General features: G+C 43.6%; 1 protein-coding gene across 2 annotated transcripts in view; it reads left to right on the top strand.

The window, feature by feature from the left end:
- Positions 1-12,758, top strand: part of OCRL (OCRL inositol polyphosphate-5-phosphatase) — a 47,844-nt gene extending 35,086 nt beyond the window's left edge. For both annotated transcript variants that reach the window (XM_052662954.1, XM_052662955.1), the window contains 6 exons: positions 4,661-4,684; positions 7,418-7,534; positions 8,443-8,527; positions 9,111-9,238; positions 10,004-10,115; positions 10,321-12,758. In XM_052662954.1, the coding sequence (XP_052518914.1) occupies positions 4,661-4,684; positions 7,418-7,534; positions 8,443-8,527; positions 9,111-9,238; positions 10,004-10,115; positions 10,321-10,445 (591 nt within the window). In that variant the 3' untranslated portion in view covers positions 10,446-12,758. The remainder of the gene's footprint in view (positions 1-4,660; positions 4,685-7,417; positions 7,535-8,442; positions 8,528-9,110; positions 9,239-10,003; positions 10,116-10,320) is intronic.
- The last annotated feature ends 663 nt before the right edge of the window (positions 12,759-13,421 follow it).

Raw genomic sequence — 13,421 nt, 5'->3', positions numbered from 1 at the left:
CCTTTTTCCTTCTTTTTGTGCACGCATGGTTCAGAGTTTGTTTGTTTTTTAAATAGAACCCTGATCATTTTTTCTTACGAAACTATTGAGTTCTTCTTAAATTGTATGTGTGTGGTCACAATTTATTCTGTTTAAAGCTTTAATTTTGTAGGATTTAGAGTCCTGATTCTTTTCACAGCCTGTTGCATTTAATTATTATTAAGTTCCTGGATCTCATTGATAAGGAAATTATCCATATTAGTGTGGGGCAACAAACAAGAAATCTAAGATTGTCTGTACCCCATTTGTAATACCTTCCCATGCTGGTTTGGCTTGATTGTGACCATCTGAAATGCTTCAGTTTGTTCTCGCTTGTTGCAAGACCCAAGATGATAGTTCAAATCCCATGAGATGGTACCTATTGTCCTCTTTTGTATTATTTACTCTAAAATTTGAGTGAAACTAGACATGAGTTCAGTGCCTGTGTTGACTCTCCTGTGCTATTTTCACCAAGATTCTTCTGCTACATGCTCTTCCCTGCAAGTGCAGAATAAACTAACTGGTATAAATCCTTTTCATTCTCCCTGATAGTGACTTTGCCGCTACTAGAACTGTTAGGATTAGCACAGGCGACAAACAGGATAATCTCTTTATAATTATCTTTATTCTTTTCCAGAATTAAGGTAGATTTTTCTGGTTTATTAAGTAGTGTATACTCATCAATATGTATTCATTGTATATTTAATACGAAGTGTTAGAGAGTTTATTGGGTTCCTATAATTCAGTGGTGATGAAATTTTACTTCTATTTACAATATGGCTAAATTCTAAACCGAGGTTAATAGGAAGTTTGGTTAGAGATCATCTAAACATTAACTTCCTTTACTGGGGCCCATGTCCAATGTGTTTGGTAAGTCAATATTTTGGAAAGTTATTTAAAATGAGTCATTTAGAATGTGGAACTTGTAATTTATATTAACAAATAGATTCCTTTCCTGTGCTCCTTACTCAAGCCCTTATATGCTGTAGAAGCTTATTGATTGATGAGCTAATTTCTGTGCAGATCAGTCTCAGAATCAGCCTATTTTGGTGTGTGAAGCTGGCTAAGTAGGGTGGGAATGGGGGATGGAGAGTCTTGAAGTCAACAGATGAGTTTATACTGGAGCCAGAGGGCATCTAGACCCATCGGAAGTCTTTGATGAGTAGTATGTGGTTGTAAATGGTCACATTAGTAGGTGGTTATAAATAGACACATTTGGAGGGACATTCTAGTTTGCATGTAGATCGGACTAGTGGGAAAGGAGACTAGGCTTGAACCCATCAGATTTAGCTAAAGGTTTGGCTTGTAAATACAGAGATGGAAAAAGTTGAGGGATGAGGGAACCAGCTGTATTTGCTTGGGGACCTGTCTATTAAGGGCTTTTCTGGCCACTCAGATGGTAAAAAATCCACCTGCAATGCAGAAGACCTGGGTTTGATCCCTGGGTTGGGAAGATCCCCTGGAGGAGGGCATGGCAACCCACTCCAGTATTCTTGCCTGGGGAATCCCAATGAACAGAGGAACCTGACAGGCTACAGTCCATGAGGCCGCAAAGAGTCGGACACGACTGAGCGACTAAGCACATCACATGTCTATTAACAGAACAATATCAAAAATCTGAAATAGCATGAATAACAACTTGGTGATTAATTTGTTCCCAGTGATCTCTTTAGCAGACATTTATTTTGTCTTTCTGACCTAATGACCCATTTCTTATCTTATGAAGTTTAAGGTTTATGTTTCTTTTTAGATTTCACATGAATCCTTTCTAGAACTTCAGTATCTGTTCAGTTTTCTGCTTTTTATTTTTAAATTTGAATCTGCCTCTAAATGACTTTTTTACATGATTTTCATTGCATTTATTACTGGGAAATTTCCTCTAAGGCTGAATGCTGGGGTGAAGAACGATTTGCAGTGTATTTGTTATAAGCCAGTGTTCCCACTGGGGACTCCTGGGCTCTTTTCCCTTTTTTTTTCTTGTTGAACTTTTTATTTTGTATGGGGTATAGCCCATTGACAATGTTGTGATAGTTTCAGCTGAACAGGGAAGGGGCTTAACTGTACATATACATGTATCCATTCTCCCTCAAACTCCCCTCCCATCCAGGCTTGGCTGCCACATAACATTGATCATAATATGATCAACATGTAACCTTTTGCAGCCAGTAATCAAGTCAGTTGGACTAAGTGATTAGCAGCAATGGTAGGCCTGCCTTAGGAGAATGCTCCTTTCTGCTCCCCCGCCACTTGTAATGTCCCCACCTCGTCTCTACCCTTTAAAATCCTGTGACTCTTTTAAGGGCTAGTTGGACTTCTTCCTTTGTACAAACCCTGATTTTTTGTTTATGTATTTTTACCATTTATTGAGAACTCAGATTGGTGAATCAAAATAATGCCAGGCCATAAATTCTGGGCCTCTTTACCCCAACTCAGTTGCAAACCCAAGTCAAAGACCATGTCTTTCCCCTCTGTGTAGCCTCACTTTTCACACCTGCCCCCCACCACCACCCTTCAAAGACATTTAACTCAGTGTCTTGCACTGGTAGATCGTGCTCAAAGAAGACCTTTTGGATGGTTTGGCAGGTTAGTATATAAAAACTCTGCCTGGTTTTACTCATCATATCATATGGCACATATTCACGGGAGGGAAGATAGAGAAGTCTGTCAGACAGGAAGATTCTCTGTTTGTTAACAAGTAGTTCCAAATTTTAAAAAAGATTGTACTCCAAAATTGAGTTAACTTAGATGTTTGGCCCTCCAAATTAACTTCCAAATATTATAATTACAATACTATAAATTTTGTATCCTTTATAAAGCACTATTGTTCTGATTACTTTTATTTCATTCTATATATGATATTTCATTGTATATATGCTACAAAAGCATGTTTAACTCATAATGTAGCTAATAGTGCTAAAAACTCTACCCATCATATGGAACAGTCATGTGGGACAAATGTGCTCAGCACCACTAGCTGGAGTGTCAGGGAACAAACACATACTTCCCCATCTCCAACCTCCTGCACATTTCTGATGGTGAGAGCAGGATTTCTCCTTTCACTCTCAGACCGAGACATGGGATTTCTATTCAGGTTCTTGGTGGCCCCTGACAGGGTTGGGAATTGTTAGGGAGGTGCAGGGAGCTTTGAGAGACCTGGCCTGCTGCCGGCCTTTTGCAAAACCACTGCACGCCCTCCGCCCCACTCCCCTACTCCGAGTTTTAGGCCACTTCCGCGTGCCTGTGAGGTAAATGTTGTTGTCTCTGGTTAGAGATGAAGAAACCAAGGCTCTGTGAAGTTCAGTAGCTTGCCTGCAGTCCATACAAAATGAATAAGAGGTAGAATGAAGATTCATACCCAGGACTGCCTGACACCCATGCCTGTACTCTTTCCACTAACCGTGCTGCCTTTTAACTGTCTTTAGCCTGCCGAGTGACTTCACTTTCACTTTTCACTTTCATGCATTGGAGAAGGAAATGGCAACCCACTCCAGTGTTCTTGCCTGGAGAATCCCAGGGACGGTGGAGCCTGGTGGGCTGCCGTCTATGGGGTCGCACAGAGTCAGACACGACTGGAGCAACTTAACAGCCGCAGCAGCCTGCCAGAGAATAGAATACATTCTCGAAGAGTTCCTCTGCCTCTCTGTCTAGGAAGCAATCAGTTTATCCTTTTCTGAATTACCTAAGGGAGCATAGTGGTCATGACTGTGGAGTCAGTCAGACTTGGGTTGTAATCCAGATTCTGCCACTTAATACCTAATAGTGTGGCCGTGGGCAAATAATTTAATCTCCCAGAGCCTCAGTTTCCTCATCTATAAAATGGGAATAGTATCTACTTTGCTTTTGTGTGGAGACTAAATGACACTGTATATGAGCCCATTGCAATTACTGCTACATGGCAGATACCCCTTAAGTGGTAGCAGTAGTTGCTGTTGTCTTTGTTAGATGGTAATAATGGTGAAACACAAAAGATGATTAAAAAGATAACCTTCTTCCCTCTTCCTTGCTTCTCTTTTTTTCTGTTATGCCCTGTAAGAAAACACACTAGGGGATAATGATGAATCTTATGGTCCACAAAGGTCTGGAATGAAATGAATTTGTATTTCAGAGAGACTGCATATTTGGGGACTCTAATGGCCCTTGAGGAAGGGAGAGGGTACCAGGCAGGGGAAAGGAGTGAGAGAGACTGCTAGCTAGGCTGAGAGGCATGGCAGTGGAGAGGAGAGATGCTCACCATCTCCTTCTGCGTGGCTGCTCTCGGGCTCACAACCACATTCTTCCATTGAAGTGGCACTAGGGTGAGCGAGATGCCGCCTAGCAGCGCAGGAAGAGGAAACCCCAGTGGGCGTTTGGCTGATCAGCTGACATCTGCAAATGGACACCAAAGTCTAGGACTGCACACGTATGTTTCTTGAGCGATAGTCTCAACAGACTGCCCAAAATTGAATATGCATAATTGAGAAATTTGTATGTGAGAATGTGTTCCATTTTCAACAGAATTTATTTGCAGAATTTAAAGCTGTTTAAAATATGTGTATCTAGTAAGCTAGTGCATTCTAATAATACTGATCTGTTTCTAATTCTGTAAGTTAATTCTAATCATTTTCTATCTGTCAATGACTTTCTTTTCCTGCTCTGCTCTCAGGAAGAAGACAGCTTCCTAGAAAAGGTAATGCAATCTGTTGGTGATTATGCATTTCCCTGTGCTTGGTTAACATTTAACCATGGTCCTTGGAATTTATCCCTTGGCTTTCACATATCAGAGACCTCTGACTCCATGAGAATCCCCCCAAATTCTGCCAGCTGTGTTTAAGTGTGTCTAAAGTACAGGAAAGATACTTACTACACCTGCCAAGTCATTGAGACCCAGAACATAAAAGCAATAGGACCCAAAGTTCCAGATTACTGTTTTTTGAAATGAGAAGTAACTGAAGAGCTGTCTCGATGTATATGAAAGCTCATAAGGTGGAGGAGGGTACCGCTTAGCCATTCTCCATTTTCAATGATAGTAAAAGCAGAAGTGAATTTCTGTTCTTTAGGAGTGATTTGGGGGAAGTGATAAGAGTAATTACTGAAAGAATACACAGATATGGTCAAGAATAGAGCATAGAATAGAATCCTAGACCTGAATGAGATCATAGGGATCATGTGGTAGAGTTCCCTGCCTTCAGACAGGGTAAGATGTCGTCTCCATTCTAATAGACAACCCAGGAAGGTTGAGAACCTCACTGAAGTCATCCTGCTCCTGACATCAAGGGTGTGGAGCACAGGGGACTAGAACCCGGGTCTCCTGCATACCCAGTACAGGAACCAAGTGAGCACTCCTTCTGTGGTGCTTGTGGCCCAGCTCTACACAGGGTCATCTAATAGAGAAATATGGGCTTGAAAACCATTCTTAAAACACTTTCACACAGTATCTAATGTGACCTCCCCATTTGGTGGAGTTTAATGTGTTTTGATGGTAGGCATGGCATACTGTTTTTGTGCTTCAGTTAGTAGCACGAAGGTTACAGAGTGTGAATTTATCAAGTACTGAATGTGTCCCATTGAAAGAAGACACAGCGTGCCTGGTTTCTCTTTGAAAAATTAGAGTTCAGGATCATTTGTGGACTTTTTTTAAAGTTTGTTTCTTGGGTGTAATCTTTCTCTAGACTTCAGAGACAGCAAGCATGACATTTCATATTAGCACACGTGAATTTGAAAATGGATAGTGGATGGTGTATGTAACCTGGTGGCATTTTATTAACCTTTTTAAACCACTAAGGATTGAGACGGCTCTGCTTCCCAACCCTTTCCTGTTAATAGCAGGCCATGTGTCTTTTCATCTTGAATAGTGCCTTGTGTTGCCTTAATGCCTTAGTACAGGAAAAGTGCTAATTGGATGTCAGATTTTTTAAAAAGTACATGAATTGGTGCTGAATAATTTATTCTGCTGAAGAATCTGTACATGTGTTACATTTGGTCCAGAAAGTGAGTAGAGTGCATTATGGACAGTGTTTTGGCTCAGGTGTCATGTGGATGCCTGGATTTAATACTTGCAAGTAGAAAGAAGTTAATGGATGAGCCATGATTGAAGGTCTGGCAGCTCTAGGAGATGTGAATATAAAGTGATGGATTCCCAGGGAAAGAAAGGAAACAGAATGAATGTGAAGAAGATAAATTTTAAATGCTAACCAACTGTCATGCTTCCTTCTCTTCCTGATGCCCATAGAAAGGCACAGCAGCTTTAAAAGGTCACCTGTGCATGTTGAAGAACAGAATACTCTTCTTAGCCCTCTGTCTGTTCTAGTGTATGCACTCTCTGGAAGTAGTGAAATACTTCTCTTCTTTCCCTTCAAGTGACACAGCTAAGGGTTGTGGATCAAATTTACAGCACTTCCTAAGTTTGAGTATACATAATATGTGACCTTAAACCAGAGGTGTAGGAGATGGAAGATGCCAAAAACTGGTCACCATTTTCTGCACTAGATTTTGTATGAAGGCTACCTTCAGATGCCTTTTAACCTATTTCAGAAATCCTTGTGATATATTTTATATTTGACTATACAAACATGAAATAATTGAGTTTATTCCCCATTTCCAGTTCAGGTTTAGTTACTGATCTAACTTATGTCACTTCTGGGTTTTCCTCTGAGATTCCTTCAGGAGAATCTAAGAGAGAGTAGAAAGTTAGGTGAATGGAGTCAAAGGCCTGAGAACTCTTTGCTGAGCTGTTACTATAAAGAATAACTTCTGGACTCAGAGCCTAGACTTTTCGTGGTATTTCCGGCTCTTGGTATGCTGTGTTCAGTTTACTATTTTTGGATCTTAGGACTTTGAGTTTTAGTGCCTTAAGATTAGATCTTCTATCAAGCCTGAAATATTCATGCATGTAGGTCTAATGTGAATTGTCTTTCATTCTTGAGGACCAGAGAACGCCATTTAAATCAACAATGCAAGCTCTGATATTTGTGGTAAGACCTGAAAGAAGAATAAATTAAAAGTCAACAACTCAGTAGCTGCTGCTCTCTCCAAGTGCTCTGTTGACAATTGTAACTTAATGGTCCGTGAGTCTCCGGTAGTGTGTGGACTCTACCGTGACTGTATTGCCGGTTCTCAGTGTCACCCTTGAAAGGATTTACAGCGCACAGTGCATCGACATGAGAAACATAATAAACCCAGATGGAATGCTTAACGGTCAAATGAAGCGTCTTGTTAGAAAAGGAGATCATTTAACTGTGGAAATCCATATTGAGTGCCTTCTGACCAGGAGCGTCCCAGTGAGGAAAAAAAAAAAAAAAACAGTCTTAAGAGCTGAAGATCAGATAATACCCATATAAGCAGAACTTGGGTTGGGGGAAGATGGTTTCACACAGGAATTTTTATTGAGACCCTTTGACTCTCACTGTTTTTCATCTATTAGGAGAAATCCCTTCTGCAGATGGTTCCCTTGGATGAAGGTGCCAGTGAGAAACCTCTTAAAGTGCCCAAGGAGATCTGGCTCCTGGTAGACCATTTATTCAGATATGCCTGTCACCAGGTGAGTGAGGGCAGGCCTCTGGGCACCTTTGGAAGGCACCCGAGTCTACTGGGAAATGATAGTACCTCGTGTCAGTATAGATAGTGCTTTTAACTTTCCCAAGCCACTTCTGCAGAACAGCACTGTCACATGAGAGCACCTGGGCAAGTGGAAGTATTCCCATGTATAGCTGTGAGAGCTGAAGCAGGCAGGCTAGGGGATTTACCTAAGACTATGGCATAAGTGTAGTGGCAGAGTAGAGCCCAACTGAGCTCCCCTGTCCCCTGGCCACACACGCTTTCCCCTGGACCACTCAGCACCTGAGTCCGGAGCACCTGCTTCAGCTGTCACCTTGGCATCACAGATTTCAAAGTCCAAAGCAAACTTCCATCCCATTTTTTAAAAAATTGTCCTTACTTTTCAGTCCCATCTACAATACCTACCATCCCCAACCCATTCTCCCGAAAAAGAAAATTTTCTTGGCACTACATTGAAAGATAATGTTGTCTTACCTACTGAAAAGTAACAGAACTTGAAAACAAGATTTGGTGTGGACATACCCTTGACTCCTGCCCTAGCAGTCTGTGTGTCAATATTTGGATATGATCCCCTGTTTGGACTCCACCTTCTGTACCTGTCAGGAGCCTGGAAGTGGGAATGCCTGATGTCCCCATCAAGTCATCCAGTCCCCTGCCTTGTCAGGTGCAGGCTGAAACCTTTGATGATAATCTCCTAGTTTGAAAGAAAATTTCACATGGATTACAGAGATGATAAAGGGAAAAGGTGCCATTGTCACACCTCTGTTCCTCATCATGAATGATGCCTCTTCCTTCCCCTCGCTTCCTGGTACTCTCCTGATCGCTGGGTAATCATCAGAACCTTAGGGCTGGTCATTTTGCATTGTTCATTCATTATAACCTCTTTGGTAGGAGGATCTGTTCCAAACCCCTGGAATGCAGGAGGAGTTACAGCAGATCATTGATTGTCTGGACACCAGCATTCCCAAGACAATCCGTATCCTTTTCAACAAAGGCTTAGGAAGCTGGATGTGCACTCGCCCAAACTCTTCTTCCCACCTGCGTGTGATTTTTGTGTTTTCCGTATTTATTTTATTCGTAACTGTCTTTTGACTATACAGTTCTCAATTCCCTTTAGGAACTTTCACGCTTTCTCTGTATGAGATGCTTACTAAAAGGAATCAAAGGGTAGATAACCATGAATTGTAATTTGCATGGGACGTATGACCAACAGCCGTGGTGCTGCTCTGCTTTAGGCCAAGTGATCACTCCTGCCACCACACAACAGGGAGGAGGATGGGAAATCTTGATGATGAGTTTCCAGTGTGAACTGTCATTCTGCAGGCCACATTCCCTTGACTCTCGAGTCAGGCCAAACCTCCCAAGAGTGTTCGATCAATTCTCTAACAACTCAGCTGCAGCACACCTGGACCACTAAAATATCAAACCCCAATTAGGATCAGGGTGCCCTGAATAAGAGGAAGAAAACCTCCCCTGAGGGAGCTTGAGGGAGGGAGCACATTGCGTCTAAGTGTGGCCTTTTTCCTGGAGCCTCTTTCCCTTGACAGAAGGCCATCCAGCTGGCAGTAACCACTCAGTGGCTGAGGCACTGCTCATTTTCCTAGAAGCCCTGCCGGAACCTGTCATCTGTTATGAGCTCTATCAGCGATGCCTCGACTCTGCTCAGGATCCCCGGATCTGCCGACAGGTGAGTCTTGTTGCTCTGAGAATGTGTTTGAGGCAAGTTCCCCAACAGAGAAATCACTCATTTTTACAAAGCCAGCTGGACAACCAGCTGTATGCTAGGACAGGTCTTGATCTGTTCAGAGCAGGAAACCAGCACTGAGAGTTGGGACCCTTCAACTGTAGGCTGTGTTATTCCTATTATATTTGCCACCCTTTTCCAGTTAGCCCATTGAGTAGGGTGCACACCTCTTCTCCAGGGTAAGATTGGTAAAACTGATCACATGCGGCATTCTAGCCAACGTGACCAGGAAGGGTGGGTGACACTCGTGAGCCTTTCTTTTTATCTTCTCAGTGTTTGTTTTTAATCTTGAAATGCTTTTGAGGCACAATAACTGAGAATACCTCTGAATCAGACTAGTGAGTATCGGGAGGTGCTCCCACCCATGCCAAATGGCATTGCACAGAAAGCCATTCAGCTTGGCAGATGCCACCACCACCTGCCTGGGGAGGTTGGGAGAGACCAGGCTGACACCCATCTGCTCCTGAGGCAGGGCGTGCGTATGACTATGTGTTAACATGGCCTGCTCATTGAGTGGACAGGGGCCAAACAGGATGACCATTCTGCCGTGTGAGTTACCATTCAACAGGTAATATTGGTCATGAGTCAATAAGGGAGGGGTCCTGTAAGGGCTGAATTATAAACTACTTTCATGGCAGCTGTGAGCTCTTCTTACTCCCTTCCTCCATGTTATCCTCACTGCCCACCCCCTTTTTTTAAAAAAAACAGGTGATTTCCCAGCTTCCAGGATGCCATAGAAACGTTTTTCGTTATTTGATGGCATTCCTTCGAGAACTCTTAAAATTCTCCGAGTACAACAATGTCAACGCCAACATGATCGGTAAGAACACTTCCTAGGAATGGCCACATGGGAGCATTGGTCAGGACTGTCTGTGGATGGTGGACACATGTATTCCCTTCTTCGTGTCCAGGCGTGTAACAGTCACTTCCTCCCACTGCCCTCATCCCCTGGCCCCCATCCCTGAGGTTTTGCTTAGGTTGTGTCTGACTGAGTGTTTTCCCCTTTTCTTTCTCTCTCCCTCTAGCTACTCTCTTCACTAGTCTCCTTCTAAGGCCTCCACCCAACCTTATGGCAAGACAGACTCCAAGTGACCGCCAGCGTGCTACCCAGTTCCTTCTGACTTTTCTACTTGGGAGTGATGAAGACTAATGATAAGCCTTTTCCTCTTACTACTCTCCGAGGTTCTAGAGGCAGAAGATCTTGGGCCTCGAGTATTTCAGAATGATTTCAAAAGTCATGCCACAGGAAGGGTCCGTTGCAGAATTTCGAGGCTGTTGGCATGAAAAAGTTCTGTTTCTAGTGTGAAAGGAAAAGAGTCTCCTAACCCCTCCCTTGCCATATTCTACGCAGCAAGATACTTTTAGACTTATATTGCCAAGCCAAAGTTAACCATATTTTGGTGTTTTTGTGTTCTCTCTTCATAAGGCAAAGAGACCTGTATTTACACTCCTTTACCTGGGGATGTGTGTGTTGCCCTCCAGCCCAGCCATCATGATTGTCCTTAGCACCTGAGACCTAGATTCTGAGGTGTACCTATTCTAGGCCCACAAACACTACTCGCCGTAGCTCAGACTTGTCCGTAGTCCTTGGTCTAAAGCACTTTGGCCCTACCGCCTCCCCATGTCACCCCTTTGTGCTCTACTCCACTAATACTACCATGACGAAGAAAGTCGGTGAGGCTAGTGATTCCTTGGGTGTCTCCAACAGTGAGTTAACCATCTCCATGTGGTTTTTACATGCATTTGTGCATTCCTACCACAATGGTATCTGTCCCCATCCCTGACATTGGCCTTCTATGGATCTATGATGAGTGGAAGCACATTCTCGTCTCAGACCACACTTAGTAGCAGAACATTAGGGACTATTAGAGATGACATCTCATTGATGTGAGAGACTCACAGAATGGAAGCACTCTTGAGTGTTTCAGGAGTGAGAATATTCATGTTCGACAGGTCCTGCTTCCTACTATCCCTTTTGGTTCTTATGCAAATTGTACACGAGAACCAACCCTGGGTGTCTGTGGGGCCCATACCCCACTTAGAAATCCAGCTCCAGAGCAACGCTTGTACCACAGTCAAAAATGGAGGCTGCACTCCAAGTGGGCCTCTCTACAGAAACTGTTCCTTCCCCCAGCAGGGGAATTGAGGATAACCCCAAGAATCCCCTCTCTGCTCTCCTGACGTACCGTCAACCCCCTCCCACATCAGGACTGACTGGGGCTCTGCAGCCAGCTGCCCTCAGCTCCCAGTCACCTGTCCAGTGCTGCGTAAAAGAGACTGTGCAGTGGGACAAAGCAAGCACCTTCTCTCCCTCCCAAGACAACCCTCTGAGCTTGTCATTTACTCAAGCTCCTGTGGGGCAGCCCTTTTTAAAAAAATTAATCTATGTTGGTTGGCAAACCAGCCACTGACTGCAAAACTGCCTGATGTAATTGACTTCCTCCTGGTTTTCTTTCATTAAAACCACCCTGAGTTGACTCATTGTCACATGTTCACATGGAAACCCCAGAGCTGTGTGTATAGGCTGTGTGCAAGGTTTTAGGCATTGACTCCTGACTCTTCTAGAGCATCGAAGCAGAGAGCCAGGAAAGCACTGCCACTGAGTGGTTCTTCAACTCCCCTGTCTCCCGTGCATTGAGTTCTTTGGGGGAAGAAAAGGTATGTATCCTGTGATATTCTGCCTAAAGCCTTTCCTGATTGAGAATTATGGAAGTAGGAATCAAGTTATTGGTACCAAATAGCTGCAGACCTAATAAGTCAGGGGCTGGGTGCTGAACTTAGTTGCTGGCCGACTGAGCACAACCCTTTTGTCATGTCCAGTAGGTCAGAAAAGGATCTGAGGAGAGGCAGGTAATAGATAGACGCTGGGGCAAGGTGGTCACACAGAGACAGGGAAGTGCCTGTCCTAGACACATTTCCCGGTCAGCTACCACCTGGGGCCTTCATGTGGTCAGGGCTGTGGTTGGTGGGGGCCGTGGGCAGCATCCAGCTCACTCTCCGAAAGGCAGGTGCACTCGGTTGCTTCACTGCCTCCACCTTCTGTCCAGCTCTGGTCCTGGGATGTACACAGGGTCAAGGGTTTTAGACAATCTCTCGGGATGGGAGATCAGAAACAGAGCAGACATAAGAAATCTGTTTCCCTGTGTACTCCAGCACCCGACTCTCTAACCCCTAGGTGCCTCTAACGCACTACTTCCTAGCGCCTCTGAAGTAAGGAGTTTAGATCCAGCTGGTAGGAAGGACTCTGCAGCTATCGTTTTAGGGAAGAAATGGTTTAACCCCTCGTGATGATGTCACGTTAGTCTCCCTTTCACTGTTTCCTAATTTTTACCCTGTAATGAATGGTTTGTTACATTTCCCAAAAATGTCTTGGTCACTAAGCAAAGCTGCTAGTGGGATTCTGTATTTCGTGTCATCTTTTTTATTATAATTTATTGCAAATTTTTTCTGAATAAATATATGTTGTGTGAAAAACCAAAGTGTGATCTTAGGAAGAACTGAGGAGGCTTATGTCGCCAGGTCCCACATGACTGCTGCCATCCCCCCAGCTATGCTTGGAGTGGCATTTCCTATCTTGAAACAGCATCAGAATTCTCAGTGTACTTGCCGTTGGAGAGGAGAAGAAACCACATATTATCAAAAATGAACAAAGCAGTCACAGTGCTTTCAGAAGTCAGCCAAGGATCCTTATTTTGACCCTGGGGATTCAGGCAACAAAATAACACTGTTAGAAGAAAAGATGTTGATTCTTGATGGCCACAAATGTCACACTGAGTCAGACCCATGATTGCGCCAGCCCCAGGAATCTGACAGGCTCTGTCATACACATTTTTGGAGAACCGCTTTGGCCTTGGCACCATAGCCTCAGTAGTTTACACTTGCCTCCCAAAGAGCCTGTTTTCACATCGTTCATTTGCAACTTTTAAAAAAATCTGTTTTGAACTTGTAGTACCTCTTGGGGTGACAAAGCCCATAAAGTTAGTTGTGCTTTTTTGAACTTGAATCTGAGCTCTATCACTTGGAAGAGAAAGCCCCTCATTTGAACATAGTGCCTTTATTTCCCCTGCCTCCAATCTCTGGTATGGATTTGGGCATTCTGATTCCTTTCCCTTCAGGACTCAAGAGG

The sequence above is a fragment of the Budorcas taxicolor genome, chromosome X (genome assembly GCF_023091745.1).
Source record: "Budorcas taxicolor isolate Tak-1 chromosome X, Takin1.1, whole genome shotgun sequence".
NCBI lineage: Eukaryota > Metazoa > Chordata > Mammalia > Artiodactyla > Bovidae > Budorcas > Budorcas taxicolor.
Note: the sequence above shows the minus strand (reverse complement) of the source record. Positions and strands in the feature narration are given on the sequence as shown.